The following is a 25,329-nucleotide window of genomic DNA, read 5'->3' on the forward strand; positions in this document are numbered from 1 at the left end:
GTAACCTTACAATTGATGAACACAAAGATTTTCCAAGCAAATACGAACATCCCTTTCTGGAGCAAGTGAGAGTTTACTCATCTGTCAAATAGGTTCTGCCCAAGGTGCACATGCTTTGCTTTTTCTTAAATATGTAAGGTAAGAATAAATATTGGAATAATTACGTACTTATCCTTCTCCTTCCCCTCCCATTTCCCCTGCCCCTTCTCCTTCTCCTTCTTCTCCTTCTCCTCCTTCTCCTTCTCCTCCCTTCCCTTTTCATGGACCCTCATAACTTAGGTAAAAGTAAATGATTCTAAAAATTTTTGTTTTGAGAAATCTTCACTTTCCATTTCCACTACCACCATTTACATGTGGTAAATGGTATTTCAAATTCTACCAATTTCAAAAAAAAATGAGTGCAACACTACCATACATACAGACAAATTAAGTTAGAAGCCAGTTTTTTACTGGCTAAGAGTGTCCCAACTATTTGAGTACAATTACTGTTATATTCTGAAGTCAGTCCCCTCAAACGCAGAGCCAAAAATTATATTTAAAATGCAATATTTTGAGATTTGTGCTTTTTAATTAAAAAACTTCCCTTTTTAGGCAAGTGAGATTCTTTCATTATTTCTATGAGCACAAAGTGGTCAGACCCATACAAATGTGGTCTTGTTCTGAGTTCCTTCAGAATGTTGGAAACAAAAGTGAACACACAAACTTCTGATTATTATTTTTAATTTTACGTAATTCATGTTTACAATTCTCACTATTCAATATTTTGTATAAAACCAAATACAATATGCACTACTTTCAAATGAGACACAAATGCATATTGAGCCATTTGATATTACAAGATAATATGAAGCTTTATCTTAAAAATACCTCCAGCAAAATAAATTCCCATTCTATCAATCCAAGTTAAAAAAATATGATTAGAAATATACAAGTTAAAAATAATCAAGATGAATAGTGCTCATTAGTCGAAGACTTCTAGATCTTGATAGTCTGTACACAAGTTTACACAAGACACAGTCTGCAAACTACTAATATAAAAACTGCAGTGCAACAAATCAGTGAATGTAACTTTTTCTTCGCCGCATTTTAATGCATGAGTACCTACTTTTTTTAAATTTTTTAGATTTTTTTTTAAAGCAGCACTTTTTCTATTGTCCTGGGGCAAAAGGACATGGTCTGATTTAGCTTCTATTACTATACTGATGCTGTAATGGAAGCTAGCAATTAGACCTAAGATAGACAACTATTGAATATGTTGCAGAGATCACAGAAGAATCCATCTTGCATGTTGAAAGAGTAGAAAGAATTTTTAAGTTTAACCAAAACTGCTAATTGGTAATAGCAGAAATAAGTTCCTTCAGCTGCTCTGTTGCACTGCTGTCATACATGTGCTCCTTTTTGGCACACAGTACTGCACATTTCAAAACAGACTTGGAAACCACAAACTCCCCCACCCATGGCTACTACTTCATAATTGTACTTAAGACAGCTTTGGTATGGCATAGTAAACACAGAAGACAAAATACTAAAAACTTGGACAGACAAAGCAATATAATTAAATGAGACACAATGAGCTAACAGATTAATTCACCATATAAGATTGCTTGGAGAATTTTCATGTTTATTTCTGATACTCTGACACTTCGGTGTTTCTCAGCATGATACTCATTTTTGGATGGGGTAGCCTCAAACATATTCACGACAAACAGTTTTGGTTTAACTTCAGTTGCCATGTGGTGTACAATTCATGCAAATTTGCTTCTGATTAACTTCTGAGTACTAACTGCTTTGCTGATTACTTTAAAAAATGGAAATTCCAACTCAGAATTTTGAAGGGCTGTGTAATATGCTGATAAATTTTAGATCAAGAAGTTCAGCTAAGAGAACAGTAAGGCCAAAACATTATCAATAGATCTTACTTGTTTTAACTCTCATCCTTACATCTCATTAGTTTCATCCTTTCCCTCCTGCCTTTTAAGATTTGCACGTAAGTTCACTCATAAAATTTTCAAGATGGAAATTTTCTTCAAAAATAAAGAGATTAGTTTTTGCACAACACACCATCTATTGCCATTTTGGTGAAGGAGGTCAAAAAAGTAAAAAAAAAAAAAAAAGGTAATGAAATTTTTATCACTATTGGGGTGAGTTCTGTCCCATTTTTTGGGTGGTTTTCATTTAGAAGAGAGTGAAAGAGATTGTGAAAATTAATTGGAAAACAAAACAAAAAAAAACAGGGTATAAGCCTCAGTGCTCCTTATCTTGCACCATACAAACCTATTTTGTGCTCATATTTGCAAATCTGAAGTATACATACATACATATACATATATATAAATTTACACTCACAGATGTCACCATACATTTTACATTCTGCATACTCTCCAACTCACAATGCTCTTCTTTAGCCAACAAAATGCATTCAAACCCATGTGTGGTTATTCATAGTGGCACTGAGAAACCACTGGTGTAACAGAACACTTTCTTTCATTTGAAAAGAATCCTTTCTTCATAGAAAGAAAATCCTCCCCCTTGCAAATATAATCTGGATCTTTTAAAAACTTAAGTTATTCTGTTGCTAAAATTCCCAGCCAAAAATGACCTGGAGGTACTGGTGGGTGGCAAGCTGAACATGAGACAACACTGTGCTCTTGAAGCCCAGAAGGCCAACCATACCCAACTGCATTGAAAGAGGCATGGCTGGCAGGGTGAAGGAGGCAATCTGGCCACTCTACTCTCTTCTGGAGAGACCTCACCTCATCCAGATGCAAAGTCCTCAGTATGGAAGAGACACAGACTTGTTGGAGCACATCCAGAAGAGAGCCACAAAAATGATCCAAAGGTCTGAACACCTTCCTTTCAGTGTCTAAACGGAAGCTACAACAAAGAAGGGGACTGACTTTTCAGCAGGCTCTGTGGTGACAGGACAAGAGGAAATGGTTTCAAACTTAAAGAAGGTAGATTTAGGTTGGATATAAGGAAAAAGTCTTTTTGTACAGTAAGGATGGTGAGGCACTGAACAGGTTGCAACAAAATGTGGTGCATGCCCCATCCCTGGAGACACTCAAGACTAGGCTGGACTAGGCTCTGAGCAACCACATTTAGCTGTGCATGTCCCTTTTCACTGCTGGGGAATTGGACTACATTGCCCTTAAAGGTCCCTTCCAACTCTAAGGATTCTATGATTCTATGATTCCAGATCTCCTTTTCTACTCCTCTCTTTTGTAAGAGTTACAAAACGAAGAGAGAACCGTATTCCATCTAAGTCTATGTGGCAGCAGTTCTCATTTGAGGGAAATGCAGCTATAAACTTCCAGGAAGTAAGGATGCCTCACTTCAAAGCAAGCTTTTCAGACATATTTCATAATGTGAATGCAGAAGGGAAAAAACACTGTGTTTGAAAATCTTGCAGTGGATGAAAATTTCAATCTCAGATTGCTAAAAAAATTTCATTGCTTTTAACTGAGAAGTAAGTAAGAGTTTTTTAATCATTGTAATTAGATGTTCCCAACTGTATCTGCTCCAGAGTTCCATTATCAATTTCAGTTGCACAGGAAGTGTATATTTCTTTTCTTTTTTCTTTTTTTTTAATGTGCTGCACTCATTAAGTACATTCAAGCAAAAAGCCAGTAACATTCGTAACTTATTAAATCTACCAATACGTCCTGCCAAAAACGTCTTATCTTTCAGATATGGTAATCTAAAGATTCATCTAAAAGATGTGATGATATGAAAAGAAAGAGTAATGACATTTCACTGCTTTAAATGTTTTTCCTCCTTCTTACAATCATACTGGATTTAAAGCAATTACAAATAGATAAAAGAGCCAGTGGTTGGGAACAACTGAAAATCTATCGCTATTAAAAACAAGATAATTGCTTTCAGTTGGCTTTTTTTTTTTTTTTTTTTTTTTTTTTTCCCCAAAATTAAAATTAAAAAAGAATCACAGTCTTTGAAAATAAAGCACTCTCTGGTGGACAATAGTTACTTTGTTCTCAACACCAGGACTTCATAAAAAAAAATTCATATAAAATAAGAAAGAATAGCCAGTTAACACAAGAGAGTACCAATCCTATAAGTAAAAAACCTCCGTGGTAGAGTTTCAGTCTCAAGTGGAGACCTAAGTCCGGTCTGAATGAACAACACAGATTTACATATTAAAAACTCCCACCATTTTCTCACTTCTGGTGGTCAGCAGCTGTAATTGCCATCACATTTTATGCACATGCATCATATATGGTAGGGAGCCCTCTTTACAATAGAGAGCTCAAGTATTTACACCTGAGTCTGAATTTACACTATTTTGTTGGTTTTGCTTGAGGAAGTATTAGTAATTAAGAAACTGTATGCCAAGCATGTTGCCAGTTTTATTTTACAAGTATGAATGAGTTTCTTCTGCTTAAGTGGAACCAAAGACATCTTCCTAGAACTGCAATCAAGTGTCTTCAAGTTGTATCCCCTTCATGCCTGGATATCCCCTTTCAACACTGCTTGCCAATTTGAAATTTTAACGCAATACTGTTCTAGTTCTTGTGGTGGACTGGCTGCTGAAATAAAACATATTTGAGGAAAAAAATTGAAATGTGTACCCAAAAAATTATTTGAAGCTAATATTGTTGGCAAGATAAAACAATTAAACTATATTTCAAAAAAGAGACATTGTAAAAGTCACAGCATTTAAAAACACAGCAATATCAGTTGTAAAGAAAGCACAGACCAGTGTGTTCGCAGAGAATATGAAGAAAGGCTCAGTTTCATACAAAAAAGCAACATAATTTCAATAAGTACAATTGCTGTAAAGTATTCATTTTTCTTCTCTCCCTCTGATGTATCAGACTGAAGGAAAAGTAGAAAGAGTAGCAGAGAAACATTAATATTTTTCAAGCTAGACCTAGATTACATAGATAAGCTCTGAAATGCTGCAGGCAATTTTCAATGTATGAGCAAGGGTACAGACGGCTCCTTTTACAATTTCCAATGAAGTAAAAGCACATGAGATTGTAAAAGCATAATCCTCTCTTGTTAAAAGAAGTAAAATAATCTATACCACATTTTCATGCATTTTCTCCTGTCCTCTCAAGTTTTTTTTTTCCGTAATAACTTGACCTCCATATTCTCTTCAGCAGCTCTAGCTACCAAAATTCTTTGATCATTCAAGATTTCACTTCTAACCAATTACTTGTTATGTACATAATTCTAAATCTCTAAGATGATAAAACAGAGAAAACTGCTTCATTTGGGCCTTACTACGTTTCATTTGGTCTGGGAATTTCTGAAGTATCAATTTGTTGGCCAAAATGCACAGGGTTCTTATCCTGCAGAGAACACAGGTTTGCTATGCATTTCTGCTAGTCCAGCTATCTGTCTAAGAAGAATGCTATTCCAGTCCTTCACGTACTTTGGGATCAAGTCTAGGCAATGATTATTTACGTTAAGAGTTAAGATTTTGAGAATCCTCTTCCATCTCACCTTTCAGCTGATATAGCACACTGTTCTACTAAAAGCGATTTGATAGCAAGAAAGTGAGGAGGGAAATAGGAGAGGAAAATGACCCATCTGTCCTAAAGATAATCTGCTATATGCATCCTGTTAAGATACAAACACAAACAGGCTTCATTCCCAGTAACTCAAAAATTTACATGGGATATTATCCTCAATGGAGAAAAAAGATTAGAATAAGGACACCCACAGAAAAAAAACTGTGGAGAATGCTTTAGTCATGCAGCGTCTTGCAGTTACACAACAACGTTATTTCAGTCACAACAGATAATGTGTTATGCCCACCAGTACTGTCTTTTGTAGATGGCAGCTGACATCTTGAGACATTCCACAACGGAAATATAATGAACATTGTGAGCAATATACTGAAATTCTCTAAGACCACTATGCAAAACCAGAACAAAATATTTTAACTGCAAATGACTACTTTGGCTGAAGTACCATTCTAGGGACATTTTATATGATAGTGTCCAAAAGTTTGAAGGATGAAATGGTAAATTCAGATCTGCTGATTATGCTGCGTAATGATGGGTCAAAAAAAAGTGATTAATCTGGAGTAAAAACTGACTAAAATGGCCTGGAGCATCAACAAAAAAGTTTTGTATAAAAACTGCAAGATTTTTCCACTGGAATACAACAAGTCAAGAGAAGAATAAAGGTCCACACTAATATCAGACATTCAGAGAAAGCAACAGATTCTTGACAAAGGTAGATGTTGGTTAGGACACAATCTCAGTTTTTTAACAGTAATTATTTCCCTATACATTGCATTCAATTTATCTGGAAAAGGTCAATCTATTTATGTACTGTGAGGTAATACAAACTTCACAGACTTCAACTGGGTTGTGGCAATACTTATCAGTACAAGCTGGGGTAATTAAGGATAGAGCACAGTCCTGCTGAAAAGGACTTGGCGATACTGGTGGATGGTACACATTGCTGGACACAAGCCAGCAATGTACTCCTGCAGCCCAGAAAGCCAAACATATCCTGGGCTACATCAAAAGAAACGTGGCCAGTAGGTTGAAGGGAGTGATCCTGCCCCTCTACTTTGCACTCGTGAGGCCTCACTTGGAGTACTGTGTCCAGATGTGGAGTCCTCAGCGCAGAACAGACATGGTGTCGTTGCAGAGCATCCAGAGGAGGGCTCACAAAAGCTATCCAAGGGATAGAACACCTCCCCTATGAGGACAGGTGGAAAGACCTGGGGCTGTTTGACATGGAGTGTTGGAGGCAGGTGCAGAGGAGGGCCACAGACATGATCAGAGGGCTGGAACAACTCCCCTGTGTGGACAGGCTGGGAAAGTTAGGGTTCTTCAGCCTGGAGAAGAAAAGTCTCTGAGGAGACCTTATAGCAGCCTTCCAGTACCTGGAGGGGGCCTACAGGAAAGCTGGGGGGGGGGGGAGGGGAGCTTTTTGTAAAGGCAGGTAGCAAGAGGAAAAGGGGAAATGGCCTTAAACTGGAAGAGGGTAGGTTTAGACTAGATATTAGGAAGAAATTCTTTACTGTGAAGGGTGGTGAGGCACTGGAACAGGTTGCCCATAGAGGCTGTGGATGCCCCCTCCCTCGAAGCATTCAAGACATGGCAGGACAGGACTTTGAAAAACCTGGTCTAGAGGGAGATATACCTGCCTATAGCAGTTGGGGTTAGAACTAGATGATCTTAAAGGTCCCTTTCAACCCAAATCACTTTTTTATTCTATTACTCTGTGATTCAACCTGGAGAAGAAGAGAAGGCGCCAGGGGGGCTTGACAGCAGCTTTACAATATCTAAAGCAGGACTAGAAGAAAGAAGGGACTTTTTAGCAGTGCCTGCTCTGACAGGACAAGGGGAAATGGCTGTAAAGTAAAGGAGAGAAAATTTAGATTGGATGTAAGGAATAAGTTTTTGACAATAAGGGTGGTGAGGCACTGGAACAGGCTGCCCAGAGAGGTTTTGCATGCTCCATCCTTAGAGATATTCAAGGCTAGGCTGAAACAGGCTCTGAGCAACAGGCTCTGAGTGGCCTAGCTGCAGATGTTCCTGAAAAAGCATGAAAAAAGAAAGCAAGGCTTAAAAAAATTGAGTAAGGTTTTGCCAAACACTCTAATAAAAGGACACCTACAGGATTAATAGCAAGGTACTAAGTGGAAATCTGGAATATAAACAGTCTTACTGAAATAGTCTTTAGAGGGATGAGTACCCAATTAATTCTCTAAGATGAAAAGATAATTAAGAACTCCAGAACTGTGAGAACAAATATTTAGGGCCACTGTGACTATGCAAATGTTAGAAGAAACAGTATATAGAATGAAATATTTGGGGTAGAAGTTTTAGAAAAGACATTAAAACAGGAAATGCTTTATCAAATGTGAGGTAATTTGAAACCTGATCCTTGGCCCTCTGAGTCATAAATCTGTCAACACATACATAGCATTTATTTCAACATAACTGAAATCTTCCTTGCTCTGGGGATGTTGTTTCCTCCTATGGATAGGTAGTCTGATCCCTCACAACACAACCATCTACTTAAAGGTGTGTTTTCCAGGAACTGAATATACGTGTTCAATCAAGTATACTACTATGAAGAGCTGCAAGTAGATTAAAACTTATGAAGAATAAAAACAGCTGTGGGAATCCCATCAGTCTATCTGGAACAAAACTGACATGGTGAAAACAATGTAGAATGGAGTTTCTCAGTAAAACTCCGAGAAAGACTTAAGATTTTTAGGAAAACAGATATTTCAGGAAAAATGAAGTATTTTTCTACATGTTATATGAATCAAAATACAATTCATAAAATTCATATAGCTGCTGATGAAAATTCTGACTAGCACATTCTTGCAGATTGCTATTACTTAGACTACTTCCTTAGCCCAATACAGTGGATTTTTCATAATGTCTGTCACCTTCAAAAGTGGGTGAGGTTGTGAAAACAAAAACTATGTAGGGAAGAAGAACTGCACAAAAACCTGGAATTTTCAGCAAAACTTATTAAGCAAGCCACATAAACTAGAGTCTGAGCTGTGGGTTTTTTTTGTTGTTGTTGCTGTTATTTGCCACCTTTTTTGCTTCCTAAGAAAAAAATATATCTTCAGCACCTGGTAGATCCATTCAAAAGTTGTTCCTTGTAAGCCCGAGGCAGATTCTGTTCATCTGTAGCTACTGAATATTACTTGAAAATTCTATCAAGTTATATTCTAAAGCTCATCTTTGATAACGTCTTGGAGAGCTACTGCAGAGAGGTATGAACACATGTGTGTGCAGTAGAAACATATTAATACTGGGGCCATATTCTTCTGCATCAAAAAACACTTTCACCCTCGTATACATTCATCCAAATTTAAAATTTCCTTAAGTTCTGTGGAACAAGTTCAGACCAGATAATCAGTGATGCTCCACTATGAAATCTCACACCACATATGCATTTTATACACTTCACCTACCCACTGCTGGATTTGCCCACAACTGCATTTCAGTTGTCCACAAGTTTACTTTGCATGCTAAATCTAACTCTGAATGCTGTGAACAACTTTTCCTCTCTTATTCCAGATTAGATTTGATAATTACAAGATTTTTTTGGATACTAGAATCACTTAACTCCAGTAGTTCTTACTCACTTTAGGAATAAGAATATAAAATTCTGAAACTCGAAGGACTCAGCAGTATAATCTGATTCATGTAAGATGTAAAGTTCTAGATATTCTCAGTATATAACATGAGACAAAAAACTGCTTCTTGCTTCTCATTTCTCATTTTCAGGAGGAGGAATTAAATTGTGGCAAAAGCCTCTAACAGCAGCGGATACACCAGCTCAAAAGTATTTGTCTACAGAACAGTTACTGGATCTTTAAAGAGGGTAGCTCTCACCTTTTTATACTTTTGTTTCTTGCTGCAGATCTGGTAGTTCTTTTAGTAATGTTTGTACTGTCAGAAATGCTAGGTTCAGAGGTTTTATTTTTCTGAACACTGGACTGCAGAATTACTCTGAAAAGAGTAGGAAAAAAAAAAAAAAAAGAGATTATATAACCTGAAAGTTTCTAGGAAAACACTGAAAAGAGGATATTACAATTTCAGCAAATCTAACAAGTAGTAGTGGGCCTTTCAATTTGAAAAGCAAACTGTTCCACCTAAAAATCAGCCAGCTCTTTATAATGTTCTTGTTATAATTATGGTTATGCAGGTCTGTTTTATTAGGAATGCAGGTACATTTTTGTGTAATTTTTTAAAAAATTATTTGCTAATTTTTTAACCAAGAAGAGAATAAATAATAATTTGGAGTTTTCTTTGAGATTTTTAGAGAACAACAAAAAAAACCTATTACATGTTGCTGTAACAACACAAAAAATGTAGAGCAAAACTGACATATGCAACAAAACCAAATATTATTTTCCAGTTTGACATAGAAGAAACTGGAAAACAAAACAAAACAAAAAAACAAACAAAAAGAACAAGTCATTCGATTTGTGAAGAAGTGACTCTCAGTGTTCTGCAGCAACCATGAAATATTCCCTTTAAATACAATTGCCTGGGTAAAAATACTGAATATGCCAGCATTCTGCTATTACAGGTAATAAGCACACCATTCTCAAATGCTGGTTGTGTTCAGCAGCTTCTCCTGAAGACTGAAACATTCTGGCATTTTCTTAACAGGAAGAAAAAACATAGAGTCACTTATAGTGTCAACACCCACAACAGAGTAACAGTAAAATGCAAATCATTATTTTTAGCTTTCATGCAGCTTGCTTATACGGAAATAACATTTTCAGTTTTCCTTAATACAGGCAGTAAAATTATGATCCTATGGAAAAAAAAAAGACAACTCATATATATCAGCGGTCTACAGATATATATTTAGTGCAACATTTAATTGGTCTATTTTCTAGTCTTCCCATTTGTGCAAGTTTCTAACTATAAAAATATGCATCACTGTAGAGATTAGCATAACTTCAGGATACATCCTTTTTTTCCTCTGGAGCTTATTAGCATTTCAGTTCTCAGTGGCTTCAGTGAGTTCATCTCTATTAGTAGACTGCATTAGATTCTCAAAGTTTCATTATATTAAATAAACTGCTGCATGGTTGTTTAATATTCCGAAAAAAACCCTGCTAAGAATCCTATACATAAACATAAAACATAGATTCTGGAGCAAAAGTGGACAGGCATTCATAGGAGAATATATATATGAGTATTTTTGTACTCACACAACATACTCACCTGTCAAAGGCAATTACTGAAAATATGAATAGAAAAAAAAAACCCTGCAAATTTACTGTTTTATATGGGGCTTGATACTAGAACTGGAATAAACAAACGTACTTGAAAGGACATAATTTCAACTAAAATCAATTCTGTAGTGTATTTCTCCATTTTACAGCAGTAAAAATTACCAACCAACTTGTTGTATCCAAAGTTACTGCTTCTATATTGTTTGGCAAATGATTAAATTAACACAATGTCCATGTATTTTAAATTTTTGTATGAACAAAACTCAAACTTGCAAAATCAAGAACCTTGATTTGCAGAAGTCCAAACCTGCAGTACTGCAGCAGCAAGGACTATTAAAATGCAATGCAAATTCCACTGTAAACACTACACATTTCAAGTCAGAGGAAGCAGTTATACGAGAAGCTGAAAATAAAACACAAGTACCTTCAAAATTATACCGCGCTGCAACAGACAACACAAGTTCTTCTACCAAAAATCTGTCTTTCTTGCATGTTTAAGGTGACAAGGTTCAAAACATTGAATTTCACTTTATAATTTCCATTGCTATGTTAAGGCAACTCTAGTAAGTTCTAATATTAAAAGTTACCATTCTCTTTTCAGTGTAGTTGTTGTACAACATGAACCAATTTGAACAATGCACTTTGAACTAAAATTTACAAATGATGCCAACAATGAAAAGAAGTCAGCATTACATCCTTCACCTGTGCCACCAGTGATTTCCAGGACTGAATTAACAGGTAAAAAACCTGCGTAGCCTCTTGACTCTTCATCACTTCAAGTACGACTCAATCATGGCACACGCTGGTTAATAACTTCTTATGCAGACAGACATACGTAAAAAACGTGTTTTCTCTTTAAATCTATGCATGCACCTCTTTGTATAGAATGCATGTAACACGTATTTAAAAGAAAGCAAAAGTTGTTGGAACATTATCTAATTATTACCTCTTTCATACAGTGTCCTTTTTTTTCCAGACACCAAAACCTCAGAAAAGAAGCCATTGCATATGACTTAAACCTATATACTCATCTCAATATGAACTAAAATGCTGTGAAGCAATAACGTAGTAATATTTCATGAGCACTTAAATGCTATTTTTTTTGACATATCATAAGTAAGTCCTTACATTCCGTGTAATTTTATGTGTTTGCAAGAAAGAAAAACTGGGACTATGAATTACAAAAATATGCACTATGTATGACTCAACTTAAAGACCAAGCCAACTATGGCATCCTCCTCATGAAACTACTATATTTAACAAAGGGTGGGGAGAGGAGTGATCCTATGGGATCAGCTGAGAGCCAGCTTTAAGCACAAAAGTTATGTCACTTACACATCCAAGTGATATAAAACATCACACAGCTAGCCCAAGAGAGTAAAGCCCAGTTGGAATCCCTATTAACAAAGCATTTGCTAAATGATCGGACAAACAGGTTAGAATTGGACTAAAACTTTAGTCTTCGAAGGCTTAGAGCATCTCAAGGAAAACGGACAAATTCCCATTTGTACCACTGTCTGATACGGCATTACTAAGCACTCACAGCTGTCTTGAGAGCCAGCTTTCAGCTTAGGAGCTGCATTACCTTTAATGTACAGAATTTTGATTTAATAGGTGATTAGACTGGCAGCCTCACTTGAGAACTGGTCTCATAGATATGTCTCATAAAGAACATGAAATGATTCTCAGGGCACCTATTTACTGCTTGGTAACTATTTGTGAATAATAGCATGTCATAATGTACAGCTGAGCAACTAACTTACAGAAATACCAGAAGAAAATGCATCTGATGTACAAAATATTCTTCATCTCAATGAAATACAATTTTAAAAAAAGAAAAATCACGAAGATATGCTACAAGATGCTTTAATAGCCATGCTATTAAAAGATGTATGCTATGAATTTTTCATTCCCATTAGCATCACTTGCTACTTTTGAGCCTAATACATCCTCCAGCATGACGCTAGTTGGCACACCACTTCTCGTTAAACTAATATACTGGCCTTCAAACAAATCAAAACCTGCTTTAGTGTAATAGTGTTGGGTCAGTAGCACCAACTTCTAAATATTTCATAATTTATTATTTAAATTGAAGGAGGGGACCACATCATAACAACATGCATAAAAGCCCAACCCCCAAACCCAGGCCAATCACCAGAAAACTTGAGAGAAATCAGTGCTCACAAAAAGCTTTTATAAAATATAATCCTAAGTATCCTATAATCCTAAGGTATCCTAAGGAGGGAGAAAGTGAAGAGAGGCTACACAGGAGCATATCTTCTCTGACCTCCTGATGGGAGTTTTACCAAGGTTATCTACTTTATGAGGTCCTGACTGTGTCTGGGATAAGAGTTAATTTTGTTCACAGTAGCTAGTAATGTGCTGTGTTATGGATATAGGAGGAAAATAATGCTGATAACACACTGATACTTTAGTTGTTGCTGAGCAGTGTTGCACAGAGCAAAGAACACTTCACCTCCTCACACTCTTCTGACAGCAGGGAGATGGAAGAGTATAAGGAGCTGGGAGGGCAGCTGACCCAAACAGGCAAAAGAAGTTTCCCATAACCTATCATATCACGCTCAACTGTAAAACTGGTTCAAAGGAGTAACTGGGACACATGGTGTGGCACTGTTTGCCTTTCCCACTAACAGCTATGTGCAATGAGCTCTGCTGTTCTGGAAGTGGCTGAATGCCTTGTCTGCTGATGGGACACAGTCTATGAATATGTTGCGTCTTGCCTTCACACAAAGCTTTTGCTTTATCTACAAAATTGTCCTTATTTCAACCCACAAGTTCTTGCACTTTTTTTTTACCTTTTCCATTCTCTTATCCTAGTGCTGCTAGGGGTGAGTGAGTCGGCAGCTGGGTAGTGTTGAGCTGGTTGCTGGGTTAAACCACTACACAGTCAAATAAAACACTGCTTTCTCACCACCTTCTTTTCAGGAAGGCTGGCATAAGATATATAACACTCCTGTAAGTCATAGATAATTAGCTCTTCAGTCTATAGGTAAACAGTCAACAGAACTGCCAGACTAGCTAAGAGTGATGACTGAATCATCTGGCTGATAATTTGGTCTCTTAAACCCAAGAGACACTAGCTGCAAAATGGAAAGAACATTTAATAAAAATTTAAGTCTTTTCAATTCTGAGACATAAAACAACACCCTATGATTGTCAATTCTGAGTATGAGGCAGTGGCACCTCAATTGTTAGCATAATAACACCTTTACTAACATCAAACAGTCTGTTCTCTTACCCCTCAGCTAAGGAGTTTTTACATAGAACATGGAAATGTTACAAGAAAGACAGTTTAGTGAAACTGATCTTACAGTAAAAGAAAACAAAGAATGGATTGCTTCTTTTCTTTAAAATGGTGTTCAAAATTTAGTCTTTCAGTTTGCCTTTAGAAATCTGAGTTTCTGTAAAACTGTAAAATGCTGAGACGAGAACTAATGCTACACTGAGAGCAAAATTTTCAAAACAAGTCTCATTTCAGTGTGTTCTCTGGCAAAGTTAGGTACCAATGGGAAGAAAAAAAAAGAAGATAATTTGATCTTAGGGTTCTTTTATTATTTATCTATCTATTTATTTATTTATTTCTGCAGAAGACTAGATTAAAATGACCTCAGCTAAGGCTAGCGGAATAACAAAATAGTTGACCATTCCCCCAGTTTTTGTTTTCAGACCGACTCCTTTACTTCAGCAAAATTATTTTTGTGCTTTTTATAAGTGTGGCTGCAAGGCTCCTGATCTTTCACTATAAGCACTGAATTTTCAAGCATTCACATGAAGTAAACATAGTGGAGGTAGTAGTAGTGGTAGAGCAGCCTCATGGAGACAGAGAAGCAAACAGAAAGAAGCTGTTACGGGTTTCCTGAAAGTTCTGTGTGCTGCTGAAATTTTATTTGGCCAAAAGATGAAAGTTGCCATTGATGACGATATTGCACCAAGTAAAAAATGGCTCCAACCAGTCTGACAAAAGTGGAGAAAAGAGTAAAAATTGTACACAAGTAATGAATGTATTTTTAATGATTTAACTTCTGAATTTAAGTAACAGAAAGAAAGTATTAAAATATTCCTATAACGCTCTATAAAAATACCTAAGAACAAAAGATGAAAACAGCTTGTTTAAGTAAACAAATGAGCTTTGACCTAATACTGCAATCTGTCTCATCTTCTGTTGTAAGGTCAAAAAAAAGTAAAATTTTACTGTCTCTTACTGCATAATGCTATAATGATTAAAAAAAAAACAAAAACAAAAACCTACTGCCACTTCTAATTCTAATTCCTGGTATTTAACATGAATAATACTACCATCATTTAGGAAATTAAGCACCTTTGCAAGTTTATAAATTTTGAAGTAAAACTGGAGCTAACATCTTCACTTGCAATATGCAAAGGAGAGGATTACATTATAAACCAGTTTTGTTTTTTTTTTCCTTTTTACAAATATAGTTTTACTTATTTGCAGGAGCACGCAAAGAAAGGCTTCAAAATTATAAATTACCCTAAATATAAAAGCTCTGCACCTTCTGTATTGCAAGCCAGCCATAAAAATCACTCAGTTATTTCAAATAATATATACAAAAATACAACAAGCGAGAGCAGTGAAATTTACTCTTGCAACAAAGTCAGTAAGGAACATGATATGAAAACATGCATTTATGAGACACACCAGACAGAAAGCATGAGTTATTAAAGAGAAATGGAATGGGACACTTACACAGTGGCTCTCTCTCAGGGGGTCCTGATGGTTACTATTTTCTTAAACCATCTAGACAGAATAGCAGGCTGGGAAGAAGGGAGCCACATACAATCCACCAGATGACAATGCTACACAGTGTAGACACCAGCATAGCTAGGAGCCATCTAAAAAAGGGGTTGGAGGGGGAGGAAAAGATGAACAAAAATTCGAAAGCAAAAGCTATTGCTGCATTTTAGCTTGTTTCTTTATAAAGCATACTGCTCCATAATCTTAGTCAAGCATTTTCTTACTTTCCATATGAACCCATGTAACTGTAACTTGTCAAATGTATCTATGTGTTACAGGAAGCAGAACAAAATTTCTTGAAATCCTCACTGAAGTAATCTCTTCCAAAGAAAATTGTTGTCAATATTTCAAAAATAAATGCACTCTAGACCATTTGTAGCCATCTCTTATGCAGTTTGAACAGCCTGTACCAATAGATCTTACTTCACAACCATATGTTTTGATACAAAAATACTCGCCCTGAGCCAGATCACTTTCTAGCAACTATTTATGTGAACACTCAAAACAGCAAGGCTGCATTACTTCCTGCATTCAAAACTGCCAAAGCTAATTGATATTCTCTTTGCCAAAGGTATACCACATTGCTTATTGGAACATACACAAAGCATCCATTCACAAAATCACATAACGGTCATACAATCATCTTCAAAATGCTATTACAGAAACCCCTTGTGACTCAAAGTAATGCTCCTAGCCTTCAAAAGACTGTAATCCTCTTGACTTCTGGTGCTCTTATTTTGCTTGTGTTTTTTGTTGTAGTAGTTCTTTTGTTTTCTCTCTGAAATAAAACTACATAGAGGATTTAGAAATTTCTTTTTGTTTGCTCATACAAAATCAATTTCTCAACAGAATTAACTACTTTTTAAGATTCTGAACTAAAACACAAAAAGGCTAAGAGCTGTTTAGGTATGACAACTAATCCTGGTAAGGCAGCTAAACATTCCTACTGGTATTTTGGTTTAATAACAGTAACACTGTCATCACGTTATCTCAGTATAAGCTGTACTCAGTCTCAGTACAAACCATAAAATCATTTCCTGCAAGAAACAGTAGAAAGGAAATTCCAATTCCTTGTTAGTAAACCACCTCCCTGTGCCAATATTCAAAACTATCAAAACATAAATTACCCAGTCAACATTCATTCTAAAGAACATGCTGTAACTGAGACTTTTCACAAACTTTATTATATACTTAAAGTACTACATGTGAAAAAAAATACTAGGAAGTACAAATGAAGGCAACACATGCCTCAGAAAATAATGTGCAAGGTAGCTATTTTTTACTTTACTATTCGAGTACGCTGAGGTGGGTTGTTTTTTTTTTTTTTTTTTTTTTTTTTTTTTTTGTTTTGTTTTGTTTTTTGTTTTTTTGTATTGTCTGATTTTTCTACTTTTTAAAAAAATTTCAGTTGGTACAGGCTTTGCTCTTCATATATTGTTGATTACATGATTGTCTGTGTAAATGATGACTGTGAACAACAGAGATTCTTTTAATTAAAACAAAAGTCAAATTCTTACACAGCAATGTGTGAGGCTATCCAAAGATAGTCTTGTAACTTTAGCATCTTCTTACTATGTACTTCTCACTTTCCTAAAAGTTTGATGGACCATAATTAGCTATGAATTATGCCTTATGATTCCTTCAGAAATATAGCATAAAAAAAGCCAAGTTGCCTTTGGTCTATAATTCCAGTAGTGTAATATTTGCAAAAATCTACCGCCCTTTCTTTCCTAGCAAACAAATGAGATATTGGATATATCTTTCACATCTTGCATTCCCTTGCAGTTTATGTATGGGGAGACAAAATTTTTTCCTTCTACAACAGATGCAAACAGCAGTTGCCTACAAACTTTATTTTACAGGTGATGTTTCATGCTTGTTTTAAATAAGGAGACTAACATACCAAGTTCCAAAATAGAACAGGCCTCCTTAGAATTTATTTATTGAAATAATACTACTACCTGCCTTCCTGAATGTCAGCCATTATCCCAAAGTCCAAAGGATTTAGGGTATGTCCTCCAAGGAGAAGGAAATAAAACAAAGCTAAAGATTTTTCTTTCAACTATTCTTAAGCAGCTGGCCCTACTGAAAACTATGAACATACCATATTTCAAGCAATCAAACACCACCAATCAGTCATATTCTTCCACTGCTATGCTACCACAGAAAGGAAGAAGAAATTACTAGCATATGGCATTCATAAATACTACAGGAATTTCCAGAGCACAGAGCACTGGAATCAAAGATTAACACAAAGAGAAAGAAAGTGAATAATGCAGGTCTTCAACCAAGTTCTCCTGCTTCCTTAATGCCTCCAGCAGAACTTTGAGGAAAAAGGTGAATCTCATGCTTGTTTTAAATGAGCAAAATCAGTCCTGCCAACAAATTTATAAGCGCTAAGGTAAAAATGCATGAAGAACAGAATAAAAGCATTTCTGGTATTTATGCATTCATAAACTGACTTACTTTTGTGGAGATGCAGTTGTAGATTTTGCCTGCCTTTTACTTTTCAAAGCACGAAGCTTATCACCTTGCGTTATACTGTCTGTTTCATCTTCATCACTGTACTGGATAAGAGGGAAAAAGCCAAAGTTTAAAAGTACACACTTAGAAAGAATTAACTATACTTTAAATCTTAAATTTAGAATTATCCCCAAAAGAAAGGCTGCCAGCATAAAACTGAAAGAAATTCACTTAAATAAATAAATTTCCTGTGATGTCACGTGATTTGCATGCATCAAAATGTTCAAACATTGGAAACACATCTCAAACCACTGTTCAGGTACAAGACAATACTCACTTGCCATTTCCAGCAATTATCCACCTCTTAAAGAAAGCAGACAGCTTCAAAAAGTTGTACAGAAGCTGTAATTTTTCAAAGCTAAATATAGTGAAAAACTTTTCATTCCTCCCCTCAAAACACAGAAAGTAATACAATAATTTAACTGGCAATCCAAAAAACACTTACAGAATTTTTGTCTGCAAATTTTAAGCTCTAATATTGTTTGTTCTAATATTTATCTAACTGCAAGGATCAACTACGATGATAATTCTCCTACCTCACCGATGTACTGCACTTCGTTTTTAAAATCATAATTCCTGTCCATAGCATTTTTATCCCCAAACCTCTTGATAGGAAAAAGGAAAATAGAAAAAGGAATTTAATATCACAGCTTTTTTGTACCCACATGTTTGTTTAGAATCTAAGAAATCCTCAACAGCATTTGCAATTTTCACAAAAGCAAGATATTCAGATGGTTACCAGCTCAGTGTCGTTTTGGATTGTCCTCCTGTTTCTAATACCATTAATTGAAATATGACCTACTCCTGACACGATTCTTGTTACACCCATTTTACAGTTCCGTCTCAACTTTTGATGGAAAAGATCTCCTTCTCTCCAAAGTTCTGGCTGTTTCCTATCACAGTACAGAAAAATAACCCAAAAACCAACAAATTAACAACACAAAATTTAAGGATAGAATAAAAAGAGAACATAAAGTTACGAATCTATTTTCAAAATTAGTAAGTCAATCTACTTACTTCATTAGGAAATGCTGTTGTGGTCCGATCACTGAACCTGGTCTGTTTATCCTAATCCAGGCAATCGTTTCAGCAGCTGTCATTCGATAATGCTTCATAATATAACAGGCAATAAGTGTGCCAGTTCGTCCAAGACCAGCTGTGTAAGATAAAAAGATGGTTTTTTTTATATGCTTGTTTTCATCTGAAAGCTGCTGCAGCTACAGACACTGTGACTCAGACAAAAAGTTAAGTGTCTGTTTTATTAGATAAAATTGTTGCTGGTAAAACTCTCTAAGTGCAACCTACCTTTTCAATTTTTTTCCCACATATATATAGTTAATAACAGATTGCTTAAGTGTTTTTAATATCTGCAACTATATATTTACATGCACACATACAAAAGCATATAGGATGTATACACAAACAGGCATCACAAGTTTTTAATGCAGCTATACAAGAGCTGCCTTTTCAGACAATTCACAAAGCACTTTAAGTACAAACTGATCACAAATTGCAGTAACATCAGTTGCTCTCTTTTTTTTTATTCCCAAGGAAAAGCTAAATTTTGCAATAAGGAAGTTTGTATACTTGCCACTATGAGGACTACTCTAGAAAACTTTCCTAAAGGCCCTAGAAATGGAACCATTTACCTTGATTAATGTGAAAAGGAAAAGAAGATAGCCAGCTTTGTGGCCTGCTTGATCACTTTCTATAAATGTCAAATCACATTATTTCATTTAATAATCTACTGAACATCTGTGTAAAAACCTTCAGTATAGTCCAACAGACAAGACAACCACACAGCACTTTCTGTGCTTTGTCCAGCTATAAGAACAGGCTAGAGCATTCCACTGTTTCTCAAGAGTTATAGGAGGCTGAGGACTGTAAGGTAGTCTTGACATCATCAGCATGATAAATATCAGAGACATCTTATTTTGAAGGAACACAAAGCATTTGTACCACTTTAAATATAATCAATTAAATGATATGCCTGGATTTCACATCCTGGTAGAGAATGTAAGCGTACAGTCAAGAAGCTGTTCTGGTCATGTCTACAGTATAATCCTATTAAACATATAGCAAGTGAAAATCCAGAGAAAAAAAAAAATGAAGCCTCTGAAGGTCCCAAGCAAATGTTTAAGAAAATACCTTTCTCCTCCAATCATTATCTGGTGTGAAAGGGAAAACAGTTGCTCTGGAACTGCAGAAATCTTTATGCCTCAGCAAGCTACATTCAAGCTATGCTGGGCATGTTCTCAACAGCCATTCCTTTTGAGTTACATTGCCAAGTAACAGGCATTCAGAGATACCCAGCACAGCTAGTACAGAGGGTTTCCGAGGGATGAAAACAGTTATGGTTCTGTAGGAACACTCCAATACTTCATGATTACTTTTCTAAAAAGCTCTACTGATATTTTTAAAAATTTATAACTTGGGTGTATTTATTCACGTTTTCAGAAATACCTATAAACCTTGCCAGTATTGTGAATTCCAAATCAAAAGAACCTTCTGAAAGTGCTAACGCTTTCTAGTAGAAAGAGATGCTAATAATGGCAAGTTTGCATCCAGCAATCTCATTCTTGAAATATTTGGAAAGACTACTATGGAACTTAAAAAACTAGAAGACAAAGAGCAAAACAAAAGCACATAAAGAATGTGCGCAGGAAAGCTGTTGCTTAGCAAAGTTGTCAGTAACTAGATGTAAAGGAATTACAGAATTGTAATGGGGCTGTAAAAGGGACCTTAGGGTGAGAAATATCCTAGGAACTATAACTTGAAATATAAATTGTTTATAACTGTACCTTTGCAATGAACGGCTATAACACCTTCAGCATTTTCACAAATACTTAGAAATGCTTTAACGATGGTATCATTAGGTATGCTTCCATCAGCAAAGAAGAGGTCAAAATGCTCAAATCCAGCATCCGTAAAACGTCTGGCATCATACATTTTTTTGTTGAGGCGTATTATAGTGGTGACCTTATGTTTCCTGAAATATGGGAAATAAGCTTCTGGAGCAAGATGGGGATAGCCTATTTGAAAAAAAAGAAAGTGGGGGAGAGGAAGAAGAATGAGACTCAAACTGTAAAATAAATGAAGACTGAAAACCAACAGAAGAAAACACTTTCAAAATAAAACTTATGACAAACATAAAGAAATAGTGTAACTGAAAATGGAATTTTAAAATAATCACCTAGATCAGATGCAATTAAACCAAGCATTACAATTTTACTACCAGGGTTCTTATAAAAGAAACAGAGCCAAGGAAAAAACACACTATTTGAGGAACAATTTTTAAAGCTTTTTCTTACTGGTAGCAACCAACTAAGTAAGCAGTGGGCTTGTGTCCCCCACCTCCTTTTTTAAGCATACCATTTTCAATTTTACTTCTTGAATGAGGTCCACTGAAGGCAATGAATTTGTTTGGTATTATCCAGTTAAAATCTCCATTTTCTGCTCTCTGTCAAGAGAAAATGCTTGGTTTATCATTATCCCTGTATTTTCAGGCTTTTCCTTATTGTTTCAAAATACATGCTAGATAGAAGTGATGTAAAATTTTTGTCAAAGAAAGTGTTAGTGACCTGCTTTTTGCTTCATCAGGAGGCTGTCACTTGTTTTTAATCTCACTCATCTTGCTTGTATTTTCCCTTTTCTAAATTACAGTTTTAGAACAATGCCGTTGGTAAGCTTCAGATGAAGAGCAATTTTCAATTCTGACATTTTTATAGGTTTCTAAACTATGATCTTCCTCTTTTTCATTATTTAAATCATGATTTTTTAGATTCTAAGAATACCTAATTTTCTCTTTACTGATAACTAGCAGTGTTGCATTTCTGAGACTTTATATATTCAGACACTGTAGTCCTTTAACTTCATATTAATTTCCTACACCTCAAACTTGTTGGAGGCTTTAAGTTTCCCAGTCCTGTCTTCTTCTTTAGTTTAAAGAATGGTATTATAATTTTGCTTTGTGTTAACAAATGCACACTTCAATTGGCTTTCAGAAATCAGTTAAGACTTGGACCTGTCTGCCCTCAAGCTGCCCACTGTAACTGCTCAGAAATATGCTACACTTTTTAAAGATTGCCAAGGAACAAATTCCTGCTCCCTCATCACCTTCCAAGACTTTAATAAAAACATGGGGAAAAAAGTATTTCAGTGCTGTTTTCTGCTTTTCTCCACTATGTTTGAGGCTGACTACGCTTAAATCTGACTCTGAATACTCTCTCTGATCACTCACCTATATTTAGTAATCACAGTTGAAAGAGGTAAAAAAGAAATGGAACATAATACTACAGACAAATAGCACATATTATAAACAATCATAATGGCATTAACAGCAAACTAATCAGAAGATTGATACACGTACCTCATAATGCTCATATTCATTTACATCAAATTCATCAAAATCCAGAAAACCATACTGCAAAGCCTAAAATCCAGAATACAACTTTTAACAAAAATAGCATATTTTCAGTGAGGACAGTTAATTTCTCTTTCAGGTTACTGAATGCCTCTTACTACTTGCTCTATCCTTTCAGAGGAATTTCTTAATTCATTTGAAAAAATACACAACAGTTGAGTCTTGGTACAAAACAGGAAAAACCGATTTGTAAATTATAATAGAAGTGAGGTTACATGAGGAAGTCTTTCTGTTTTCACCAAATTCATATTTTATAAGTGTACTGTCTTTTTATTACTGCTAGTAGTAAGATATGCCAAAGAGAAAAATAACCGGCAAACATTACCTATTTAAACTACGGGTATATTCTGAAATCTGTATTCAAAGATAAATATTTTTGTGTAAGGATCCTATTCTATTAAGATTCTTATATCTTCACTAATTAAGAACTGGCTGCAGATATACTAAGCCTACAGTTCTAAAGAGAAATCAGTGTGATCCTCGATGCTCCTTATTATCTACAGCCATTATATTTAATACAGTATAAAAAATGTAAACTTTCTGGTAACTGGCAGTTTATCACTTATTAAGTCAGAAAGAGCAAATGCAGACAATCTCATAACATCACATATTTTGAATATCAAATTCAAATCTCTTCTCATATTGCATAGCCCATTGTGGTTTTCCTTGCTGTTTACCAGTATTGAAAAGAATAGCAATTCACTGCTCTTGGCAAAGGAGCAGCCAATGTTGGAACACAGAAAAACACCTGAAAAATCTCAAAACTACAAGAAGTTGGCTTATGCAATAGAAAGAACAGTATTTGGCAGAGACACTCACAATGAAAAAAAAAACAGTAATGGAATGGAGAGCCACAGAATATTCATATATGCCTCTTCAATTTTCATATAGATGAAAAAGAATGCATTCAAGTTCTCCTTGCTCTAAAATGACACATTAGTCACCACTGTACTGCTGTAAGACAGTAGGTTGTAATAATTTGTGATTAAAAAAAAATCAGCTTGTAACATTGTTGCATTTATAATACTGAAGCAAAACTTCAAGTTACAATTACATACTGAAAATGCCTAAAAAGCACCAAAAAGCAATTCAAAAGCAAAATTCAAAGGCAAAAATGGGTCATCTGATAAAACTGTTAAGCAGCTCTTAGGGATCAGAGATACAAACGACTGTCCTGAAAAGATTAATTAAACAGAAGTCAACATTTCCCCTTTAGAAACTTTTCTAGTTGACTAAGCATGGCATAAGTTCACTTCTAGGGATGTTCCACCCAGTTTTGTTACAATGCATAATACATAATAAGCTGGTAACAATCAGAAAATTTGCTGTAATTGTAGCTGTAACAGACTAATTAGCTACTAGCTTTCAAAGGCTTCTTTTTCTGCTGGGCAGTAATTAGCTGATGTTTCACACTAAAAAAAATACTGTTTAACTTACCTTGTTTATTGCATGAAAACAATCCAGCAAAGTTAGATGAAAACTGCAAGTACCAAATGAAGCATCCCTGTAGTACAAGACGATCAAAACAGTTAAGTTTTCCCATTTAAATCTCTATTTCTCTATATTTCTCTAAAGCAACATTAAAAGATAAATAGAATTTCTAGTATTGCAAAATATTGTTGAACAATTACTTAATTTCCACCCTTGTATCTCATAATAACAACACAGAAAATACTCTAGTTATACCTTTTGTTAAATGTAACATGCTCAATGTACATGTCAACAAAGAACAGAAATACATGAAAAATAACAGAAACTCCCTATGGCAAAAACTGATGCATAAAGAATAATCACACTGTAACATACAATCTTAAAACATTTCTATCTGAAGTTCACTTCCAAAAACATCAAACTGTAATACACTGCAATTTTCTTCTTCAAATTCCATTTAAAGAAAAAAGACACTTCACAAATGCATTTTTTAATATATGTGAACAGTATCTTCTTGGAAAAACTGTCAAGATACACATTTGTATGGATATGCTAAAAGATTTATAAGACGCACAGAATAGTTAATGCTTAAACTTGAGAAATTGGTTCTCATCAAAACTCTTTCATCTACTTTTTTCCTAAATCTTCTTGATGCAAAAATAGCATGTTCTCGGTATATAACCATTACTAGACTCCATAAGCACAGTCAAATAAGCATTCTTCAGGAATACTTCAGTCAGGTAAAAAATAAACAATCAATATCAGATGATATTTTATCTTGTCAGAACAGCTACTTTTGAAAACCTGCAGCTCTTATCAGAATACAGGGAATCATTACGGCTACATTAAAGTAAAAAACAGACCATCTTCAAACTCAAACTAAAAGGAGGAAGAAGTTCTGAAGAACCTGAACATCTGCCTCTACACATTATTTCTATTCTTTTCTTCCTAATGAGTGTGAAGGTGAAAAAAAAAATCTGCAGGTGACAGTGATAACAGAACACAGTTCAAGTAAGTGGAAAGCATTCTCTGCATGCTGTTAACAAGTTTTCCTGTTGGTAATGATCAGAAGTATCAACTACCTTTCTGTTATTCTTCTGAAAGGCAAAGCTTTTTGCAGAGATGAAGATGAGAGAGCAATCTGAATTCAATAGCAAGTTCTGCTGAATTCAAGAAAATAGAAAAATTCCCAGATAGTTCAGCATATTGTATGTATTATACTGGAGACTAAACACGTTTTCAGAAGTCAGCTATCAGTAATTCTTGTTATATAAAATATATTTGCATTTTTTTTCAGTAGAGCTGTCAAAATGATCATCTGAGGATTTGGGCATGGTGTGTGATCTGAGTGAACAACTGCTATCTTAGCTATCCACATACATCTTTAGAATTTTTAGAAACACAGAGGTCTTTAAATAGGCCTTTTTATTTCTGGGAATATCCAAAAAGGAATTAAAAAGAGAAATGGAATGA

At 35.3% G+C, this 25,329-nt stretch overlaps 1 protein-coding gene across 4 annotated transcripts in view; it reads right to left on the minus strand.

The window, feature by feature from the left end:
- Positions 1-2,989: 2,989 nt before the first annotated feature.
- CDC14B (cell division cycle 14B) overlaps positions 2,990-25,329 on the minus strand; it is a 46,018-nt gene continuing 23,678 nt past the window's right edge. The window contains exons 6-14 of one of the 4 annotated variants that reach the window (XM_042877353.1): positions 23,863-23,929; positions 22,372-22,434; positions 21,375-21,462; positions 20,804-21,034; positions 19,020-19,158; positions 18,742-18,895; positions 17,946-18,046; positions 9,348-9,464; positions 2,990-4,541 (exon numbers count right to left, since the gene is read on the minus strand). In XM_042877353.1, coding sequence (XP_042733287.1) covers positions 4,505-4,541; positions 9,348-9,464; positions 17,946-18,046; positions 18,742-18,895; positions 19,020-19,158; positions 20,804-21,034; positions 21,375-21,462; positions 22,372-22,434; positions 23,863-23,929 — 997 coding nt within the window. In that variant the 3' untranslated portion in view covers positions 2,990-4,504. Of the gene's footprint in view, positions 4,545-9,347; positions 9,465-15,431; positions 15,578-17,945; positions 18,047-18,741; positions 18,896-19,019; positions 19,159-20,803; positions 21,035-21,374; positions 21,463-22,371; positions 22,435-23,862; positions 23,930-25,329 lie in introns of those variants that run through there. The other 3 variants (XM_042877352.1, XM_042877355.1, XM_042877354.1) reach the window with 3 other exon arrangements.

The sequence above is a fragment of the Lagopus leucura genome, unplaced genomic scaffold, assembly GCF_019238085.1.
Source record: "Lagopus leucura isolate 7727_CA_CO unplaced genomic scaffold, USGS_WTPT01 Super-Scaffold_100018, whole genome shotgun sequence".
In the NCBI taxonomy this organism is placed as follows: domain Eukaryota; kingdom Metazoa; phylum Chordata; class Aves; order Galliformes; family Phasianidae; genus Lagopus; species Lagopus leucura.